The sequence below is a fragment of the Sarcophilus harrisii genome, chromosome 2 (assembly GCF_902635505.1).
Source record: "Sarcophilus harrisii chromosome 2, mSarHar1.11, whole genome shotgun sequence".
Lineage (NCBI taxonomy): Eukaryota > Metazoa > Chordata > Mammalia > Dasyuromorphia > Dasyuridae > Sarcophilus > Sarcophilus harrisii.
This window is the reverse complement of record NC_045427.1, coordinates 494,936,445-494,959,841: the sequence shown is the minus strand read 5'-3', so window position 1 is coordinate 494,959,841 and position 23,397 is coordinate 494,936,445. Positions and strand designations below refer to the sequence as shown.

General features: G+C 36.1%; 1 protein-coding gene across 2 annotated transcripts; it reads right to left on the bottom strand.

The window, feature by feature from the left end:
• Window positions 1-158: 158 nt before the first annotated feature.
• On the bottom strand, window positions 159-23,186 carry LOC100913817 (dehydrogenase/reductase SDR family member 4). Of its 2 annotated transcripts, XM_031955075.1 has the most exons (9): window positions 23,097-23,186; window positions 22,810-22,928; window positions 19,637-19,814; window positions 15,559-15,660; window positions 13,325-13,395; window positions 13,130-13,181; window positions 3,374-3,508; window positions 2,812-2,867; window positions 159-713 (listed from the first exon to the last, which is right to left on the bottom strand). In XM_031955075.1, exons 1-9 carry the CDS (start codon window positions 23,106-23,108, stop codon window positions 599-601), a joined length of 840 nt encoding a protein of 279 aa, XP_031810935.1. In that variant the 5' UTR covers window positions 23,109-23,186; the 3' UTR covers window positions 159-598. The 2 variants fall into 2 exon arrangements, with proteins under 2 accessions (XP_031810935.1, XP_031810936.1); XM_031955076.1 differs by lacking the exon at window positions 23,097-23,186 and having other exon boundaries at window positions 22,810-23,052.
• Between the last annotated feature and the right edge of the window lie 211 nt (window positions 23,187-23,397).

The window sequence follows — 23,397 nt, the reverse complement described above, 5'->3', positions numbered from 1 at the left end:
GAGGGAGCCCCGACTACGGAGGTGTAATATACTGCGGGTGGGAGGCTCTCTTGAGTCCAGTATAGCCTTACATTCTGTCCAGGGGGGGAAAAAAGCTGCCATTCTTTCCCTTTATTCTCCAAATGACAAATCAACCAGATAAAAACTCAACAGGATCATTTGCATATTATTTGCAAGTTAATTTTATTTTTAATGGAACAGAAATCAGAGATTTGTCCCTTCCCCCAATTATTCCCCAGGCATTTCCCTCCTATCTCCAGTGTTTCTAAATCTCTTTTCAGTTCCCTGGCCTGGTCCTACTCTCAATACTCAATCCTCCTTTCTTCTAACTGGATTTAGTTTGGTAAAAAGTAGATTTGATGTAGAAAAGTGAATATTTCAGTTCTATCTTTGATCTTAACGCCTGTTCCAGGACAGATTTTCTTAGGATGGCGTTTATTGCCTATGTGGCAAACAGAGAAATTATTAGCTGCTTATTTATGAGTCGATTTTGTTTTCAAATCCAGGGAAATCAATGATGGACGAAGTTGGAAGAGATGAGTGTCCAATCTTCAGCCTTCTCTTCATTATAGATAGCTGCTAGGGTGTTTTCATCTGATCAAAGATGGGAAGGGGCTCCTCCAGCCACTACTATTGTTTCTCCCGTGATGTAGCTAGCATCTGGTGAACACAGGAAAGACACAATGCCTGCACATTCATGAGGCTCCCCCAGCCTGGGAAACAATAATGATCATCATCACAATAAGAATCATTATAGTTCACATATTAGCACACCTTACCTAATCTTACTGGATCCTCACAATAATCCTTAGAAGAGAATAGATGAAATGGATACAATCAATTGGCTTGGGTGCCTTGACCCAAATATTTCTAGTCAACTGCCCAAAGCAAGTAATATTTGTTTGTTAACAGGTGGCAAATATACTTTTAGGTACCAGCCTCCTGTCTTTGCTCCCTAATCTGTATCTGAAGGGTTTTGTAACTAAGTTTCTTTAAGAGATACAATGCTTCTACTATTTGTTGAAGGCAATGTGATATGTGTAGACATGTAGTTTGGAAGTTTAGGTTCAAAACCAACCTCTGACCTTTAACACTAAGAGATAATCTCTGTTTGCTTCTAGCAACTCCCTAGGATTTATATACTAAATTATATGGACAGGTGGCCATCTTCTTTGGTGGAAAGAAGGAATATTGATGAAATAACATATCTTTCATATGTTTATGAAATAATAATAGTTCTACTAAAGTATATTCCTCATCCTGATGACCCCTCATGAGTTCTTTAAAAGGAATACAAACTCCAGGAGGTCTTAACAAACTGGAATAGGATTCAAGTACAGATTAGGTGACAGACGGTACATCTGTCCTCTGAGAACCAGTCTAGCTAAATTCAGACTCATTAACAGATTGGCCCCAAAGTGATGAATATTTTGGTCACAGCAACTCTCAAAGACCACCTCCTATGTCACAAAGGAATTGCAAAAGGCATTACTGGAAGGTAAAACCAGACTGATAAAATCATAAGCTGTTGAGGAATTATAGGAGTAATATCATAAAATGATGTGGATTTTGTTAAGACTCTTAAGGATGGAAACTCCCTCTACTAATGAAGACTAGCGTCCTTTATTATAACTCTGTAATTTATAAACACATGGAAAATTGCTTAGCTAATTGAAAGGTTACAGTTCTTGCTCAGAGGCAAGCCAGTCAATATGGTATAGAGATGGCATTTGAACCCACATTTTTTTGACTCTAAGGCCGACATTTTATTTTTATATATCACTGCCTTGCTGTTATAAAATGATGGTAATGAATTACAAGTATACCCTGCTTTAAGGAAACTCAATATAAAAAAAGGCTAAATTTTTGTTGTTTAGTCTTTTTTCATTCATTTCTGCCTCATGACCCTATTTGGGATTTTTTTTTTAACTTGTCCAGCTCATTTTTACAGATGAGGAAACTGAGGTAAAAAGGGTTAAGTGAGTTGCTCAGGGTCACACAGCTAGTAAGTATCTGAGGCCAAATTTGAACTCATTGAAGATGAGTCTTCCTGACTCCAGGCCCAGCACTCTATCCCCTGTGTTACCTACCTGCCTCTGTAAATAAGGGGTGGTGATGATTATTTTTATTACAAAGACTCCTTCCCTTCACTAAAGATCACGCTGAGAGCTTCCTTTAAATACTCTCGAAATGTATTTTGATTTACCTCAAGTTAGTTTATAGGCAGTTTTTTTCAGAAACCCAATTATTGTTTAGAGTCTGACACACCAAAAAGCATCATCATTACTGTTTATCTACTCCCCAAATATTTCATTCCATATTCATTCAACAAACATTTCTTAACTGCTTATTATACGTCAAGTTTTGTAGAAGGTGAGAAAAAAAGCCAAGATACATGAGATATGATTCTTGTTTTCAAGGATTTTACAATCTAGTGAGAGAGAGAGAGAATAAGCTATATATACATATATATATATATGTATGTGTGTGTGTATGTATGTATGTGTATATATATATATATATATATATATACAGAACATAGCTAAATATAATAAAATTGGAATAAATCACGACATAATGGAAATAATCATGACAAAGTATGTGTTCAAGATTTACTAAAACACCTACTCCATGTTTGTTTGTAATGGCCTAAAATCCTTTAAATGTTTGTGTATAAGTGACACATTAATGATGTGTTCTGCTGTAGGGGGATGGTATCACCACTTTCTTGATAGGTTGTGATACATCTGGGTTATCTAGATAACTAGCCCCTTGCAATACTTCTCCTTCCTCACCCATCTACTCCCTTACCTGGTTATATTCAGGATATTCTTCATTTGGGCCTCATCATCTTTATCTTTCCAGAACTGTTGGGAAAAGGGAGACATTGACATGACACTGAGGAAAAGGAGTGGCTTTGGTTTTTACCAAACTGATTTAGAATTAGAAACCAGGTATAATATCATCTCATCCTTTTCCTCTCCTTTCCTACGTATTCCCCTAGGCTTCTTATGCTCTTTTATTTTATATTCCTCTCTTTTGATCAGTTTCTAGCTAGTCATTCCATTGGAGATAAGAAGAGTTATTATATGTGTCATCCCTGAAGGGGACATAAAAGAGATGGGACTGGAGGCTTTGATCTCTGTTTTCATCCCGTATATCACAAAAGAGAGATGGAGGAGGGATGATATAGCAAGGGTGTATCAGGAAGTCCAAGGTATTAGATAAGATATTAGAGAACTTAAGAAATAGATTTGGCTTTCCTGCCCCCATTCTCATAAGAAGATCTCTTTGGAAAAGAGGAAGAACTTCAGTAGGGATTCTAGTGGGTGGTTCCTGAACCCCCTTCCCTTTCTATTTTACCCATCCTTACCAGAGAGCTGAAATTGGTCTTGATGAGACCTGGTGCCAGGCAGTTCACCCGAATGCCCATTGGTTGCAACTCAAAAGCAAAATTCTTGGTGAGTGCCAGCAGGGCTGTTTTGCTGACATTATAGGGACCCAGACACTGGAAGGATGGAAAGGAAAAATGTGAGTTTTTTCCCCTAGTTTCTATTCATTTCTGAGTTTTTTGAGTGAAGGGACGGATGAAATCCTTAAACCCTCTTTTAACACATTATAAAATCACTGAGACTTGCTGGGATAGGACTCATGACTGAAATAAGGTGCTGGTGGATCTTATCTTATCCAAAAGGACCAGGATAGATAAAAGGGGTAGTGGAGATGGTAAAATATTGGACATAAGAAGTTATAGGAGTGGCATTTTGGGAAACTGGTGGAAGAGGTCAGAAATTTCAAGGATTTTCAGATTTCCTCCACGGACAGAAAATCACAAAATGAAAAAAAAATTAATGGAGAACAGTCAAAACAAAGTGGCAGAACAGTTGTCCTCTGAAGATTACTTTAGAGGACCTCTGAAAAGACAACACTTCTAGGGGCTGAGATTTGACTTGAGGGAAGTATAGACACTTCCAGGACAACTGCATTGTATCAACACACGCCTGGAGGGTAGCTCTGTAAGGAATCAGACTAGTTTTTAAGAAATTTCACCTCAACTTACCTCACTCATGGCCTCATGGAATTTCACCCAACAAGAAATTAAGGAGGTGATAGCATTTTAGAAAAGCTAGATGTGATTGACCTCTAGGGAAAATTAAATATGAATAGAAAGAAATATAACTTTTTTTTAGTGAAATGTGGTATCTACAAAAAAGACTATATATCAGGAAATTAAAAAACTCACATTCAAAAGCAGAAAGGCAGGAATATTAGATGCATCCTTTTTTAGATCATAATTTAATAAAAATTACATGTAATAACAGGCCATGGAAAGATAAGATTAAAATTAATATACATTAATGTATAATCTATATATTATAGATTTTATATCTCTAAATGCTTATATGGTTGAAATTGAGAAAAATGGGCATGGAATTTTAAAAGTTAGAAAAAAAATAAATTAAAAATCCCCAAATAAACACCAAATTAGAAATTCCAAATATCAAAAGAGTGATTAATAAAACTGAAAATAAGAAAACCATTGAATCAATAAATAAAATTAAGAAATGGTTTTATGGAAAAAACCCCAAATAGATAAACCTTTGATGAATTTGATTAAAAAAAGGAAGAAGAAAACCAAATTACCAGTATCAAAAATGAAAAGAGAAAATTAAGTCACTAATTAGGAACTATTTTGCCCAACTGCATACCAATAAATCTGAAAATCTAAGTGAAATGAATGAATATTTACAAAAATATTAATTGCCCAGATTTACAAGAGAAAATAAAATACATTTCAGTACTACACAAACTATTTGGAAAAATAGGCAAAGGAGGAGTCCTACCACATTCTTTTTATGACCAAAAAATGATGATGCCTATATGAGAAAGAGCCAAAATAGACAAAGAAAGGTATAGACAAATTTCCCTCATGAATATTGATGTAAAAAATTGAATAAAATATTAGCAAAGAGATTATAACAATTTATTACCAGGATCATACACTATGACCAGATGGGATTTATACCAGGAATTCAGGGCTGGTCCAATATTAGGAAAAATATTAGCATAATTGACTATATCCATAACAAAACTAACAGAAACCATATGATTATCTCAATAGATAGAGAAAGAGCTTTTGACAAAATACATTTATTCCTATTCAAATCACTAGAGAGCATAGGAATAAATAGGATTTTCTTTAAAATGATAAATAATATCTATTTAAAACCATCAACAAGCATTATCTGTAATGGGGAAAAGCTAGAAGCCTTCCCAATGATAGCAGGGTGAAATTAGGTTGCCCATTATCACCTCTATTATTCAATATTGTACTAGAAAGGTTAGCTTTAGTAGTAAGAGAAGAAAAAAGAAATTGAAGGAATTAGAATAGGCAATGAAGAAACAAAACTATTACTCTTTGCAGATGACATAATGATATACTTAAAAAATCAACTGAAAAATTTCTTGAATTAAGAACTTTATTTAATAAAGTTGCATTATGTAACATAAACCTATAAATCACATAAATCATTAGCATTTATATATATATATTTCTATATATTACCAACAAAACTCAGTAGCAAGAGATAGAAAGAGAAATTCCATTTAAAATAATTGTAGACAATATAAAATATTTGGGAGTCTACTTGCTAAGACAAACCTAAGAATTATATGAACCCAATTACAAAATACTTCATACAAATAAAATCAGCTAATATAACAAAAATAACAATTCCACCTACATTAATTTACTTATTAAGTTCCATATCAATCAACCCACCAAAATTATTGTATTGAGCTAGAAAAACTAAAAATAAAATTAATCTGGAAAAGCAAAAGATCAAGAATATGGAAGGAATTAATGAAAAAATGCAAAGGAAGGTGGCCTGGCCATATCAGATCTCAAACTATATTATAAAACAGTAATCATCACAACTATTTGGTACTGGCTAAGAAATAGCGTAGTAGATCTAGGAACAGATTAGGTACTTAAGACAGTAGTAAAAGTGACTATAGTAATTTATCACTTGATAAATCTAAAAACTCCAACTTCTGGGATAAGAATTCACTTATTTAAAAAATTGCTGGGAAAGCTATAAAATAGTTTGGCAGGAACTAGGAATAAACCAATATCTCACATCATATACTAAAATAAGGTGAAAATGGGTACATGATTTAGACATAAAAGGTGATACCATAAGCACATTAATAGAGGAAGGAGTAGTTATCTGTCAGATCTATGGAGAAAGGAGAAATTTATAATCAAACAAGAGATAGAGAACTTATGAAAAGTAAAATGGATAGTTTTGATTACTTTAAATTAATTGGTTTAACACAAAACCAACTCAATCAAGATTAGAAGGAAAGCAAAGGAGATGGAAAACAATTTTTAAAATTTTACAGCAAATGTTTTCAATTCTCAAATATATAGAGAATGGAGTAAAACTTATAAGAATACAAATCATTCTCAACTCATCAATGGTCACAGGATATGAACAGGTGGTTTTCAAATAAAGAAATTAAAACTATTTATAATCATTTTAGATTTTTATATGCTCTAAACCACTATTGATTAGAGAAATGCAAATTAAAACAACTCTGAGTTACCACCTCACACCTATTAGATTGGTTAATATGACAGAAAAGAAAAATGATAAATGTTGAAGAAGATACAGGAAAATTGGGACACTAATTATAAGGCAGTCATTAAGGTTAAACTGTTTTCTTTACATACATAAATATGTATGCATATATGTAAATGCATATAAATGAAAATCTTATCAGTATTCTTAAAACTATCATCATTCCTAAAGTAATTTGAAAGAAGGTTTGGGGCTAAGTGGTGCGATGAAGTGATTCCATAAAACAAAACTGGATAGGAGGAAGTAAAGAAAAACAATTATATTATAAAAATGGGACGTGAAAGAAAGGGCTTAAACAGAGAAAGCAAGTGGGGGAGAAGGGCAGGTGATAATGGAAGTTATTCTCACTTTGGTTGAAGAGGAAACGATGTGTACATCTGGAAGATTATAGAAGTGTTCTGAACATATACAGAGTGAGAAAATTGGGAGAAAAGGTTGGCGAAGAAACTGGAAAGAAGAAGAAAAAGAAGAAGAAGAGGTGTGTAAATTGTTATTTGGATGGAGGTGAGAAGATGGAGGAACTTTTGGAGGAATGTGGGGATTGAAACTAGGGGATAGGGGAGAGAAGATGGGGAGACTCTTAGAAGAATATGTGAAGTGAGAGGTGAGAATTTGAAGAAGAAGATAAGGTAACAGAGAAAGAGTAAAAAGAGAAGCTGAAAAAGAAAATGGTAAAAAATAAGATGTAGAGAAATTCACATATAGTAATTGTAGCTTGAATGTGAATGGGATGTTTATAACTTCCTTTGTGGTGGCAAAGAATTGGAAGTTTTAGGGATCTCCATTAATTGAGGAAAGTTGTGATAAATGATTATGATGGAATACTATAAGAAATGTTGAGCTTAATGTTCTTAGAAAGGCATGGAAAGATTTGTACAAAATGATGAAGAGGAAATTGAACAGAGTGTTTTATGAATGACTGGATCAACTATGTCATTTTAACTATTATGAATACACAAATTAAAAACCAAGGACATATGAAGATAGACATTATTTGTGTCCAGAGAAAGAAATGATAAATAGAAGTATGTATAGAATAATTTTATGTGTATATACATACATACACACACATACATATATATATATATATATATATATATATATATATATATATACCTATTTGTTCTAATGGTAATCATTTTTGGGGGGAGGGGAAGGAAGAAAGAAAAGAAAAAATAAATTTATATGATAACTTTGTTGTATATTTGTTATATGTGGTAGATTTGCAGTTTCATGTGTAATCATCTTTTTTATTGTGCTGTTATAAAAATGCTTGTTTTGTTCTGTGAATTGAAAATAAGATAAATTTTAAAAAATAAAAATGAAACTGGAAAGAAAGAAGTAAGAAGAAGGAGGAGAAGGAGGAGGAGGAGGAGGAGGAGGAGAAAGAGGAGAAGGAGAAGAAGGAGAAAAAGGAGGAGAAAGAGGAGAAGGAGGAAGAGAAGGAGGAGGAGGAAGAAGAGAAGGAGGAGAAGGAGAAGGAAAAGGAGAAGGAGAAGAAAGATGATGATGATAATAGGCAGCTAGGTGGCATAAAGAGAGTTGTTCTTGGAGCCAGAAAGATCCAAATTAAAGTCTTGAATCTAACTCATAATGGCACTGGAACTGTGACTAAGTTCCTCTTAGCACTCTAGACAACTCTAAAAGACTAGAAGTTGAAGAGAATGCAATGATTTGCATTGGGAGGGAGTTTCTTCATCTGGGCATTTCCTATACCAAATAAAATTACAGGTCCAGATAAGGAAATCCAAGAAGGGAAGGGAGGGAAGGAGTATTCTGGTGAAAATCAACAGAGGCAGAAACAGAAATGATAGTGTTGGCACCTGGACAGAAGAATAAATAGATGAGAAACTTGGGAAACACAACACCAGCTTGACACAGAGGCATGGTATAGTATGGATGATGGATTTCAATTACTTGGGACATCTGCCAAGTATTTGGAAGCTCTTTCTCTACCCAAAGAAGAGAAACTTCTAATTTGGAGGAAGCAATGAATGGAACTGCTATCCTAAAATTTATTTTTGCCAACAAGAAGGAACTGATTGCTAAGTGATAGGAACTTTGTGGGGAAGTGATTGCTTCATTTTTATAGTTGTGATGAAAAAAAATGTAAAAGTTAGGTATTACATGGCTTATTTCTTGAACTTTTGAATAGTAAGAGTCTAAAACTGTTAAGGGAATGATTAGTAGGATCATATTTTATAGGAGAAGATAGCTGAGGAAGAATAGAAAATGTAGAAATTCTGAAGATACAAAAATAACCCAATTTCTCTAAGAAGAAGAGATGGGATAGTTGTCTAAGAAGACCAATGTGAATGCATAGGGAACTCCCTAACTAATTTGGATTTTTTAAAAAAAAGGTATGTAAAGAAAATGAAAGCTAGGAAAGATAATGTAGGATAAATGCAAAAGTAAGGTATATCCTTGTTAGAAGAGTAAAAGAGGCACTTAAAGCATAACGTGAACTTAGTCTGATGAGAAAAACTAAGAACAAGGAAAAAGGTGTTTTTTGAAAAAAAAAATTTCATTGGTGAAAAAATGACCAAAGAAGGGGGATGATGTTAGCAGTTGGAGAAAAGGTAAAACTGCTCAATTTTTTAATGTATTGTTTGTTTTTATTATGAAGTAGTCTTTGGGTTAAGAAGTACAGAACAGAAATAGCTAATAGGGAATTGAAACCTAAGATAAGTGTGAACAGTGGAAGAAATGTTCAAGTTTTCTTCTTTGAAATCTTTGGTAATTTCAGTCTCCACTTGTTCACATTTTCTTATTATCTTCCCTCTGATGATGGTTTCCTTGACTGATCAGGAGAAAGACTTTCAGATACAAAGGAAAGGAAATTTGAATAGCAAGACCATTCTTCACCTACTAGAAAAATCAGGAGGGAACTGAATATATTCCAAACAGTGATGAAGCTTAGGATATAGCCCAGGGTAACCTATCTAACGAATATGAGCTTAATCATAAATGAAAGAAGATGAATATTAAATAATAAAGAGACATTTGAAACATTTTAGAAAGGAAACCAGAACTGAAGGGATTATTTCCTACTTGAATACCTCAGATAACAGAAATTCAGGAGGAATGAATGAATTCAATGGCCAAGAACAGTAACAGCATGATGGCAGAGACTAATGAGAGACTTTTTTCTAAACATACACAAGGAGCTGGAATGAAGGAAGGAGTCTGATGGCTACCACAGTGAAGAGAGCATTATGGACAGAACCTAGTGACATCCTACCTACAACTAAATAAAGCATTTTTGTAACAATACAATATGGAAAGATCCATGAAAGGGGAGGAGGGTAACAGGAGGACAGAAAAGATTGTGTGTGCACCTGGGTCAAAATGAAGGCTGGCCATGAAGGAAAGTGACCCCTGGAGTCTCAGTAAGAGAAGAGTGGATAAGGATCAAAAGGATCCTTTGGTGTGGGAAGAAGTTGTGGGGACAAATGCTTCTATGAGTGAATAGAGAGGTTCCGTTAAAGGAGATGGGACCTTGTGCTGGGTGTGATCAGGAAGATTTGGTGCTTGAAAAGTCTCCTCCTACTATTTTGAGAAGAAGGCAATTGGAAATCTTGGGGGCAACTGGCACCTATGGGAATGGAAGGGCATGGATCTAACAGGGAGATTTTAAGGTAAATGAAGGAGGGGGGAGGATAAGTGGAGAGAGTAGAGATAAATGGTGGCTTGCCCTAACATGGGGCAGTATCCTTTCTGATACTTGCAAGAATTGGTATTGTTGAGATTATTGAAGCCAGTTCCAATGATCTTGTGATGAAGAGAGCCATCTACACCAAGAGAGAGGACTGTGGGAACTAAGTGTGGATCACAACATTCCGTTCTCACTCTTTTTGTTGTTGTTTATTTGCATTTTATTTTCTTTTTCATTTTTTCCCCTTTTGATCTGATTTTTCTTGTGTAGCAAAATAATTGTATAAATATGTATTCATACATTAGATTTAACATATATATATATATATTTTTTTTTTTAACATGTTTAACATATATTGTATTATTTGCCATCTAGTGGAGGAGGTGGGCAAGAGGGGGAAAATTTGGAACGCAAGGTTTTGCAAGGGTCAGTGTTGAAAAGTTATCCATGCATATGTTTTGAAAATAAAAAGCTTTAATAATAAAAAAGAATTGGCATTGTTCTGGGAGTAAGGCACAATAGAAAAGGAAAATCTAGGGAATAAGCTCTACAAAGCAGTGGCAGAAACTGGCTAGAGGGGAAATCCTAGAATATATACCTTAGATGTTTTGATTTCATGAAGAATGGAGAGAATGCAGAAAAACAAGATAATTATTGGGGTCATGAACCAGAGAATGAATATCTAGAGAAGACAGAAAGATAGGCTAGATAATGAAGAGAGTGGGAGAAATTAATTCTGGAAAGGGGTGCAAAAATAATCTCATGAATAGAATTAATTGAAGGGGAGAAGAAGAAGGGAGAATTGACTAAATGAGAAGAAAGGTAGTGGGAAGAACTATATAACTATATAAAAGCAGGAAATAAAAAAAAACTAATAAGTAAAACCCTAAAGGGAAAGAGGTAACAAATAAAAGGAGGGGATCAGGGATGAGAGCTAGTTGGAATAGACCCACCTTAAAAAGAGATAAAGGTAAAGTAATTGAAGGAAGATAGTACTATGTTTATAGCAAAAAGAAGTTAAAACTTGAGCCCCTCTATCCTCACAATATTAGAAAGATAGACGGAGTGGCTGCAGCTATGGAGAGCCTTCTAGGATTCAGGAATAATAAGAGGAATAAGACTGAACAACAGGGCTAGAAGCACCAAGGCAAAAAGAGATTCCTAGGGGAACCCTGAACCAACTCTGGGAACAGAAACAGGTGCTAAGCGGCAACTCTATTGCCTATTATTCAGTTGCAGAATGGAGTAGAGCAATTGCAACCAGAAAGAAAGAATTCAAATAATGAAGAATTGTAGTCCACGTCAGTCATCACTATAAAGAAACTTGGAGCTTGGAATATGATATTCCAGAAGAAAAGGTTCTAGTATTACTGCCAAGAATAACTTATTCAACAAAATTTAGTATACCCCCCTAAAGGGGAAAAAGGATATTTAATGAAATAAAAAAGATTTTTAAAGCATTCCTGATAAAAAAGTAAACCTGAGAAGAGAAACTGACTTTAAACAGAGGTCTTAAGAGAAGCACAAAAAAGTAAACATGAGGGAGAAATCATAAAGGAATTAATAAGGTTAAACTGTTTATATTCTTATAAGACGTTTGCAATTTTAGTTATATATAAACCCCACAGGATTTTATCATCGTTGTGGATCTTAGGAGTCTAATTATACAGAAGGCCTGGGTGTAATTCTTTTAATTTTTAGATGATCTCAAAAGAATAATAGAAGGGTGGGAAAGAGGAATGCATTGGGAGAAGAGGGGGAGGAAGAGGAAGAATGGGGAAAATAGCCTAAATTGAGGGATAAAAGAGAATTTATATAGTGAATTTCACTCTCATCTGAACTGGTTTAAGGAGGGAAGAATAAATATAAGCACATAGCTGGGAAAGAAAATTCATCTTAGCCTAATAATGGGGAGAGTATAGATGAATGATGGCTTTTAGGGAAAAGAGATTAAGAGAAGGAAGTGAGAAGAAGAGGGAAAGTAGATTATTAGAGGCAGTGGTCAGAAGCAAAACAGACTCTTGAGGAGAGGGCAAGGTAAAAAAAAAGAGATGGATAAGTATAAGAAAATAGAATGGAGGGAAATACACAGTTATCAATCAACTATAAATTTCAATGGGATAAACATCCATAAAATGGAAGAGGATAGCAGAATGGATTAAAAACCAGCACCCAATAATATATTGCTTACAAGAAACACTTGAAACTAAGATATACAGAATTAAAATAAGAGGCTGGGCATAATCCATTATGTTTCATATAAAGTAAAATCAAAAGCAAGCATCATATGTAAAGGGATACACTAGAATCTCTCTCAGTCATTACAGGAGTGAAGCAAGAATGCTCACTCTCCCTACTATTTTTTCAAATAGTTCCAGAAATGCTAGTATCATAAGACAAAAGAAAGAAATCAGTGCTATTAATTTTGGTAAAGAATAGATACAACTATCCTTATTTTCTGAAGAGATGAAAATATACTAATTGAGACAATTAATAGCTTCAGCAAAATTGTGGTGTACAAAACAAATTCCCCAAATCAACAGCATTTCTATAAAATAATGACAAAACTTTAAAAAATAGTAAGAAATACAAATCAACCCTGAGGTTTTACTTTATACTCTGCCAATTAGCAAAAATTATAAAAAATGGCAATACTCAATAGAGGAGTTTTAACATAATAAAAATACTAATACATCATTGGCAGAACTATGAAATGGTACAATAATTTTGCAAAGTAATTTGGAATTATGTAAATAAAATAATGAAAATGTCCATACCCTTTGTACAGAAACTCTATTAACTGGCTTATAAGTAAGGAGATGTGACTTACCTGGAAGGGCATGTAGGCAGCAATGGAAGACACAATCACCACTGAGCCACCTCTGGAATAGACAATGAGACTATTATTGCATTCTCATATTACCCCTAACCTTATTTGTCTTTCCTCTCAAATACTTGAGGGATATCCTTCACTCAATCCCAGTCCAACTCCCCCCACACAGGTTCCCTTTGACTCCTCCTGTACCCGCGTTTCTCCATCTCTGGCACCACTAGGTTCATCAGCAGGGCTGTGGACTTCAAGTTAACATCCAGGATCTGGAAATGAGGAGAGGAAAATCAATTATTGGGAAGACAGCGTGAAGAAAGACAGAATGAGAAGTCATTGAATTGGGGTGAGGGCCAGCTAAGCAAACGTATAGCCTTGTTCCTCCTATCTCCTGAGACAAGGTGAGGGCTGAACTCACCATGAAGGTCTGGGTTTGATTAGAATAGATCCGATCTCTAAGGCTACCATGGAATCTACCTGGTATCTCTGGGGCCCTTCTGATTGGGAATGTCATACAATTAGTAGAATGTAAGCCTCCTGAGGGAAGAGATGGCTTTCTTTGTCTGTCCCCAATGCCTATCATGGAGCCTTGTGCACTTTAGACATGCTTGTTTATAGGTTCTTAGACTTGAAGCTAGAAGGGATTCCAGAAGCCATCTAGTCCAGCCCCTTCATTTTAGAGATGGAGAAGAGAGTTTAAACGACTGGTCCAATGTCACCTAGGTAGTAAGTGAAAGGCCTGGGACTTGAACTCCAAATTCAGCATTCTTTCTACTGTATCATGCTATAAGAATGAATGGAGGTGAACTCCTTGGGGGCTCACTCCATACAGGAGAACTGAACCTCTCAGGGATGGTCTCATCTGATCTTGTACATGTGTCTGAGGTTTTTCTTGCACCTATATGTTCTTTGGGAAGGGGAAATGGGATATTTGTGTTTTTCTGGCCATATTTTCTGGAAAGTAGGATTATGAGAAACATCGTGAAGGGGAATTGGGATAATAGGTCCTAACAAATGTTTCTGTTCTACTAATTTAAAACAAAATATGCAATAGTCAGGATAGTGTTGAAATGTTGAATTTGCAATCTAATCTCAGCTTTCCCACTTAATACTGGATTAATCTTGAGGGCACCACTAAAATTTCTCTAGACCTCAGTTTCTTCATCTGTAAAATGAAGGGGTTGGATTAGATGATCTCAAAATTCCTATCCAGCTCTATGTCTGTGATTGTATGAAAATCTGGCACAACTGCTTAGCTCCCAAACTAATTTCAAAACTGTCTTGAGCAGGTGTTGCATATTAAATTAGTAACCTTATCTCAAAGAAGATTATAACTAAGTTCATGTTCATGAAAAAAACAAAATTCCATGCTTATGAAACACCAGTGTTTTCTTTTAACTTACTTCAACTACAGTGAGAGAAAATCACTGAAAGAGCAAGAAGCAAAACTACAGGGAGATTGTGAACAATTTAGTATTCCTAATTCTGGTGGGAATGTCAATTCTACTAAACAAACAGAAATATTTTAATTAAGAACCTTGTAATTGCAGAAAAGTAGGCACGTGGAATTTATCACAGAAATATTATTGAAATTATATGCATTAGTATAATATGCAAATATTGCTAGCACAGAGGATTGCACATATATATGTGTGTGTTTTCCTTGAATATACTAAACTTCCTAAGTGCAAAAACAGTTTCTTTCCTTTTTTCTTCATTCTATCTATTTATTTTACAAATGGTATAATTCTAAAGTGATACAAATTGGAACATCTTACCAGACATGATAATTATTTCACAAATTATCAAAAAGCATGTTAATTTCTGGCAACTGAAGGGGAGAACTGTGGGTCTCTTTGTTGAATGGCACATTATATGTTGTCATTATATAATCCTCTGAATGAGGCATTTGGGGTATTTCATAGTATGTTGGGCTTCGAGCTTGAAGCATCTGGATTCAAATCTACCTTCTTACACTTACTACCTATGTGATTCTGAGCAAATCTCTTAGCCTATCTCTCAGGTACATTCTTAGAACTTATCTTTTAAATCAACCCTGCATTTATGGAAGGATTCCCTACATGGGGAATCTCCTACTCTGATGAAATACACAGTTCTTTTATTTTGTAACATCTCTCATACATGTCTCTGAGGGGTGTGGACCACCTGGGTTGACTACAGAAGGATGTTAAGATCAAACTGGGGGAGGTAGGCCCAGAAGAGGGACAGACAAATGGAAAGGGGAGAAATTGAGGAATAATATGAAGGATGAGTATAATACAAGATCATGCAGAGGTACTGGGGTCTTTCAGGATAATGTTTGGTCTCTTGAGCTTTAGATGAGTTATTTCTTCTGAAGAGAATTAAAATTTTCTTCGATAAAACCGACCATTTCTAAGGCTCACCTCTTTGGTGCTTTACCCCTTTCTTACCTTGTCCCAAATCTCCTTACTGACATCCACCAGCTTACCAAAGAAGGGGTTGACAGCAGCATTAGAGACCAGAATATCAATACCTCCATAGCGTTCTATAGCCTGGAAAAAGAAATATGGTCAGAGTCAGTAATAAGGGTAAAGTCAGTGATAATCATTTGGAAACTCCCTTCACCAATGGAGATCAGCTATTCATCATCCAATTATTATTGTATCAATGAATTATATTTGATAACCAGAGGTTATATGACTTTTTCATGGTCATATAACCAGTATGTATTAGAGAACTAAAGCACAGGTATTCCTAATTCCATGGCCAGTCCTCTATCCATTGTACTGTAGCACCTCACTTTAAATACTTTTCTTAGTTTTTGTGAAATTACAAAAAAGTAATTAATAATTATCACATTTTTTTTTATTTAATAGCCTTTTATTTACAGGATTTATACATGGGTAACTTTACAGCATTAACAATTGCCAAACCTCTTGTTCCAATTTTTCACCTCTTACCCCCCACCCCTCCCTAGATGGCAGGATGACCAGTAGATGTTAAATATATTAAAATATAACTTAGATACACAATAAGTATACATGACCAAAACATTATTTTGCTGTACAAAAAGAATCAGACTCTGAATTATTGTACAATTAGCTTGTGAAGGAAATCAAAAATGCATGTGTGCATAAATATAGGGATTGGGATTTAATGTAATGGTTTTTAGTCATCTCCCAGAGTTATTTTTCTGGGCATAGCTAGCTCAGTTCATTACTGCTCCATTAGAAATGATTTGGTTGATCTCGTTGCTGAGGATGGCCTGATCCATCAGAACTGGTCATCATCTAGTATTGTTGTTGAAGTATATAATGATCCCCTGGTCCTGCTCATTTCACTCAGCATCAGTTCATGTAAGTCTCTCCAGGCCTTTCTGAAATCATCCTGTTGGTCATTTCTTACAGAACAGTAATATTCCATAATTTTCATATACCACAATTTATTCAGCCATTCTCCAACTGATGGACATCCATTCAGTTTCCAGTTTCTAGCCACTACAAAAAGGGCTGCCGCAAACATTCGTGCACATACAGGTCCCTTTCCCTTCTTTATAATCTCTTTGGGATATAATCCCAGTAGTAACACTGCTGGAATTATCACATTTTTTTTGCTTCTCCTTTGCCTCCTTGACATTTTCTGTATTTCATTTAGCATCTTGGCATTCTAGAGTCCAGAGGATGTTTGGTTGTTCAGTGAAGCATTGATTAACCAACAAATGGCCTTTGGGATTTTAGCCCAGTGTAGTTGACACAAGACTTTCCTTTGATAAGAACTTGGGGTGACCAAGACTATATGGGAACTGAGCTAGAGCATATTCGCTCTAGAGACCAAGGCAGTACACAATAGGTAATTGCACTGGCAGTAAGAAGATCTTAGATCTTAGACACATGAGCTGTGTGATTTCTAGCAAGACAGTTAACATTTCTGTACTTCAGTTTCCTCATTTATAAAACTGAGAAGCTGTATTTGATGGTCTCTGAGGTCCTTTCCATCTCTAAATTTATGATCCCTATTAAATTTAGCTCAGTTCAAAATTATGTAGCATTGTAAAATATAGCAATTAATAACTGCTATTTTCTGGTTTTGCTAAAAATTTATCTTTTATAGAAAAAAGTATATATTAATGAAAGCATACAGATTTATTCTTAATAAGCCATTCAGATGGGAAATTTAACTCTTTAGACAGTTTGCCACTAGCCACTTGTTGGCAGTTACATAAACATAGTACTCAGAAAACAAAAACCACTGGAGGACTAGCCTTGAGAACACAAATCTATAAAGTGATAGCAAATGTCAGAAATAATATTTTGTGTTGAAGATTTCTCTTCAACTTTCCCTTTGAACAATTACAGCTCTTATAGACCATACCCCCAAATTTAGCACTTAATTATATAATGTAGTTTTTGCAATTATTTTAGAATAGTCTCCTCCATGCAAGTAGGGTCATGTACTATTCTTTATAGCCTAATAGTACCTGGGAGGTAGGAGGGGGGGAAGGGAGGAAATAAGCATTTATATAGTATCTGCTATATGTTAGGTAGGCACTGTGCTAAGTGCTTTACAAATATTATTTCATTTACAACCACCTTGCAAGGTAGGGGGCATTATTATTTCCATCTTACAGTTCAGGAAACTGAGGTATATACATACAGCTAGTAACTATCTGAGGCCAAAAATGAATTCAGGTCTTCTTGATGCTAAGCCCAGTGCTTTGTCTGTGTGCTGCCTTGCTGCCTGCAACAGTGTCTAGAACAGTGCTAAGTAACAAAAAAGTACGCAAAGAGGTAAAGTTCCTTGAGGCAGGAATAATTTTTACTTTTTTTTTGTATCCCAAGAATACAGTAAAGTACTGAATAATTGTTTGTAGATTGGTTGGTTGATCTAGGCTAGGACTACAGATAAGGTTAAGATTATCAGGCAGAACCAGATAAGATATTTTTTGTAGGCAAAGATCATTATGGTAAAAGGAGCAGGCCCTGGGGGATTTTCTTAAATTGTGATAGGAAGTAGTATACAAATTGTAGTCTGTCACCATACATACACAAACCTTTAGTGGCTTCTCAATGTCCTCAGAATCAAATACCAACACTTTTGGCATGTATTTGCAAAAGTGTTCTCTGACTAGTATACTAGCTGGTATTTCCTTTCATTTCATTTTATCCCCTTAATCTTTCTACAGCCAAAGTTGACTTTCTTTGGGCTCCACATATTTGGTTCTTCATCTCACACCTTTGCCCAAATGGTTCATATCTGTGACATTTTTTCCATTCTATCAAACTGTATTTCTTTCATTCCTTTAAATAATAATCCAAGTTTCTCCTCCAAGAATCCTATCATTAGCTGCATTGTCTTTCTAATTTGTTGGGTGCTACATTTTACTCTAAGGAAGAAATGTTCTCTGAGAAGAGAGATGAAAGAGGGTATCCTTCCAGATGTCCCATATTCTATCCCATAACTGGATGGTTTTCCAACTGTAGTTGGAAATCATGGGTTTTTTCTTCTGCAAACCCTTTTCAACAATAACAACAAAACACAGAGTGTCTATGGCATTTTAATATACTTGTCATATATTCTGTAATTATTTACTGTTCAAGGTTTTGTTAAAAATTTTTAGCACAAATCCCTTAGATCACATTTATGAACCTTTCATGGGAATCACTTGTCTAATTACCAAACACCAAATCTGATACTGGCTTAGATACCTCATTCTAGAGACTCAAAGTAGGACAGTATTATAAAGGGTCCTGGGGTCTACCCCTTTGCTAACATGACATGTTATGGCAGAATATAAACAGTCAAAGTGCAATAGGTCTTTTCTCCTTTGGAAAATAAATCTATGTTGGGGGTGGAAGGAAGAGGAGGAGCTACCCTCTTTTGATTTCTGTGACTAAAGATTCTAATTTCTAACTTGGGAGATCTTTTTTTTTGTTTGTTTTTTTAAAGATATGTATTTTTATTTTTAATTTATGAAATAAAATAAACATTTCCACACCACAAAAAAATAAAAAAGATGATTGCACATAAAACTGCAAGTCTATTATATATACAATTTGCTATTCCTTTTAAATATATAATCAAACAAAAAGTAGGTTGTGTCAATTATATTGAAATAGTTCTCAAAATATTTTTTAAAAAGCCAACACAGAAAATTTGCCTATTTCCTCACCTACCTTCTACCTCACAGGAATCAGGTAACTGCTCCAAAGCAGATCTAAAGTCTGGATTCTCTGGGTTAGGACAAGTCATCCTGAAGATGTTCCCTGCATTTACTACATGGTATACAGTAAGCTAGGAAGCTAGGTGGCTCAGTGGAGAGAGTGCTAGGCCTGGAGTTAGGAGCTAGGTCTATGAGGCCTTTGGATACTTTTTGACTAATTGATGAAAAACAAGTATACTTTCACATGAAAGGACTTTAAGCTAATCATTAGTTCTTATACCTTGTGTCATACATAGGACAGTAATACTTAAGTTGAACTTAAAAGGATCCTCTCTCCCTCCTGTGGGCCTTGTGTTCCTGCTGCTCACCGTGGCTACCAGTCGTTTGCGATCCTCTGCCTTTGCCACATGGCATACGGTACCCGTCACACTCAGTCCCTCCTTCTGGAGCTCTGCCACAGCTCGATCCACATTATGCTGCTTTCGGCTGCTTACGATAACATGGGCCCCATCTTGGGCCAGACGCCGGGCAATAGCAAAACCGATCCTGGGGAAAGAGATAGGAAGATGCTATTGAAGATCCAACCCAAGCTAACCAAGTCTCTTGGCTTTGTCCCAACACGAGCTTGAGATAAGAACTAGAAGTATATTTCATTGGATCCTTCACAGAGACTGGACTTATAGTCTATAGAAGGCTAGAAGGATTAAAGAGAAAGGCAGTAAGTTGAGGGTAGAGCATTGCCTAATGATGAGATTTTTGGTGTGATTTGATGAAATGACACATAGACCTCTTTTCCTCCAAATATTTTCTGAGCCAATCTGAAGTGTCATTCATTTTTGGAGTTAAGTCCTGCCCTTCAGGAATCCCTTTATTTCTACATCAGGGATTCTTAAACAGGGTCCCTGGACTGTCTAAATCATCCATGGATAGATTACAGGAAATCTGTGAACCTGATGGGGGAAAAAGAGGTAAAAAAAGGAAAAAGTACACCTTTATTTCTAACCTAGAACTAAAATTGAGGATTTCTCTTAATTATTTGAAAAGTATAATTTTGAGAAGGGGTCCATGGGCTTTGCCAGACTGCCAAAGGATCCATGACACAAAAAATGCTAAGAATCCCTTTCTATACAGAATACAGACTTTATATGTCATTTCTCTATTTCTATTGAAAGGTACTTATATGGGAATGGAGAATGGAGGACTGAGCTCAGTAGCTGAAGATGTGGTACACAGCTTTCAGGCTAAATCTGTGACATCTATCATCACCATCTAGATTGCTTTTTAGATGGTCTCTGAGCATACTTAGAATTTGTGGAAGATCCACACAGATATTTAGAAAACATCCCATCCATAAAGGATCACAAGTCCCTCTCACAGCGGTTTCATAACATAAACATAAAAATTCATAGAAGGAAAGTAGAAGGAACTCTGCGCCACAACAGACAAGTCACCACTTATGGGAACTCCACTTGGCATTTCATGATCTCGTGTACTGACCAACAAATAGCATCAAAGGCTGGCCAATTAGACAGATGTATATATATCTTCACTTTTCTCAGACTCCTCTCAATAACCTCATAGTGCTTACTTTATTCATTAAATCCCCAATTGTAAATGTAGTCAGCTTTCAACTAAACTCTGATGTTGATGTGGGAGAGCAAATTTGCTAGATAAGAATTACCAGGGGACTGGACTGGTTTCTCAAAGGAAAGCGCTTTATTGTTGTAAAAGCAGAATAGTACCAAGCAGCATCAGGGGACTGGTTGACTGAAGGAGGTAAATTGGATGGATATTTATAGGAAAAGACAATGGCTATGTCCTCCCAGAAGAATGTTGACTCTTTAGCCACTGCTTAGACTCTCTAAAAGGGGGGTGTTTACGTTTTAATCATTGGTCAAAATTTGTCAAAAACAAAAAATGGAAACATATAGAATGACCCAAGCTCTCCACATCCTGTTTACCAGGACTCAAGCTCCTTATACCTGGATGAGTGGGTAATCTCATCCTGTTTTATCACAACCAAAGCTCCCTGCACTTGTCCTGCAGGACAACAGCATCTTGTTTTATTGTCTCCTGCAATTAGCTACTGACAAGGGCCCTGCTAGGGCCCATTCCAATGTTATCCACAGCCCTAGGAGGATAGAAGTTGCATTTGATAGTTTGGGAACATAAAGTGCTGAAGGGAGGAGAGCAGCCCTCTCCCTAAATTGGAGCATAACAATAGGGGAACTCGGGTCACTAAGACAGGAAGGGGGAGGAGAGAGTGGTAAAGAAGGGTAAGTATCCTACACCAGGGTTAGGCAAAGTAGGTGACTTTTGATGTTACAATGTGGGACTGTTTTAAATATTAATTAAAACCAATTAATAAGTTATATGATATCAATAAAACATTACATTGAGATTAATAAAATACAATATGTAATCAATAAATGTATTATTAATAATAATACATATGCACATATTTTAAATTTGTTATTAGAGGAAAGGCTTGTTGTTTCTGGGGGATAGTACCATGCAGGTTGTACAATTTTCAAACCTTGCCTAGGGTATTTGAATTTCTTGACTTGGCTCTTTCAGAGCAACACAGATGTGGGTGTTGGCACTAGTTAGTTATTTTAAGGAGATAAATTATTTACTTATCCTAGAGGTAGTAAGAAAGGACAGATGTGGAGAGGCTATGATAATAAAATAGTAATTAGCATTTTATATAGCATCTTAAGGTTTGCAATAATTCTATGTTATCACTTCACAACAGTCTTGTGAGATAGGTATTATTACCCATTTTACAAATAGGAAAAGTGAGGTTGACAGAAATTAAATACTTTACCCATAGTCACACACTTAGTACCTCAGGCAGTTTTTGAATTCAGATTTTGCTAATTTCAATTCCAACACTACTATATCACCTAGCTACCTATAAGTTTGAAGTATCAAGAGAGTAATGGAAAGAGGCAGCATGAAAAAAATTGAGTCCAAGGATAGAATCTGGTTCACAGAGTTTGCAGTGGGGTTATGTGTATGGGACAGGCTAATTATCAACATTCAACAAACATTTGTTAAAGTGTAGTAAATCCCTACACAGCGCTAGGTGGTGAAGATACCAAGAGGAAAGTGAGACAGGACATACTTACTCTCACCGAGTAGAAGGAAAAGATGTGTGAAAACAGGAGAGGTCTTTGGCCGAAGATTGAAAGTCTATTTAGTTGAGTGACGGTTAATTAGGTAAAAGGGCAAAAGAGGAGGAGGGGAAGCTCAGAATCTCTATCCTCCGACAGGCAGCCGGGGCACAGCGGAACCAGGACGGGATCCAGACTCCGGCGAGCCCTGAATTCCAGTCCTACTACATTCATTTAATAACATTGTTATTACTTTCACTTAATAACATCCCTCCTTCAGCCTGGTAAATTACGCCCTTCTATAAACCACAACTTATAAGAAAGAGCCTGCAGACAGTGGTCCACTGTCTGCAGGCTCTCTCTTATAAGGAGGATGTAGCTCTTCCGGTCTTGGGTTTCCAGGGACTTGCTGGGCAGACACTCACCCCTCCGTAGAGGCCGTCACCAGGGCTACTTTGTCCTGAAACAGCCGCGGATTGCTGCTGGAAGTTGCAGCAGCCGTGTAGCTCATGTTGACAGATTTCAGCTTCTGAAAGCAGGTAGTCTGCAAGAGAGTTCGGAGCATGCCTCAACAAGCAAAGGTTTGAAAACTCTAGCTGGGCTGGCCTACTTTGTTTTGGGTCCCACCCCCACTTCCCAGGCTTCAAAGTTAAAATAGTAGTGCGGGGGGGGGGGGGGAGAGGGGGAAGGGGACAGGGGAGCCTGCACTTACCCGGAAGGGCATGGAAATGGGGTGGGCCGTGGGCGGCCTCTGCTGGCACACTGCGAAACTAGTTGGATCCTTACTACCTCTTGGCTGGAGGGAAAGTCTTTGGGTCCCACCCCATCCTGACTCTGCAGATTCCCTCCGTTCACAGCTCTGCTCTGGAATAGGCGTTTCTCCATTCATTCCAATCCAATCCAATCCATTTCATTTTTAAAAGCATTTATTAGGAGCCTACTAAGTACCAGATGTTGAGGATAGAAAGAAAAAAAAATGATATAATTTTTATCCTCAAGGAGTTTACCTTCAC

Excerpts from the sequence above, each read along its gene's own strand:
- LOC100913817 (XM_031955076.1), bottom strand. The coding sequence starts at position 22,949 with ATGCTCCGAACTCTCTTGCAGACTACCTGCTTTCAGAAGCTGAAATCT. Across the intron at positions 15,661-19,636 it reads GCAAACGACTGGTAGCCACG|GCTATAGAACGCTATGGAGG; the intron begins GTGAGCAGCAGG and ends TTCTTTTTCCAG. Across the intron at positions 13,182-13,324 it reads CCAGAGATGGAGAAACGCGG|AGGTGGCTCAGTGGTGATTG; the intron begins GTACAGGAGGAG and ends TGTCTATTCCAG.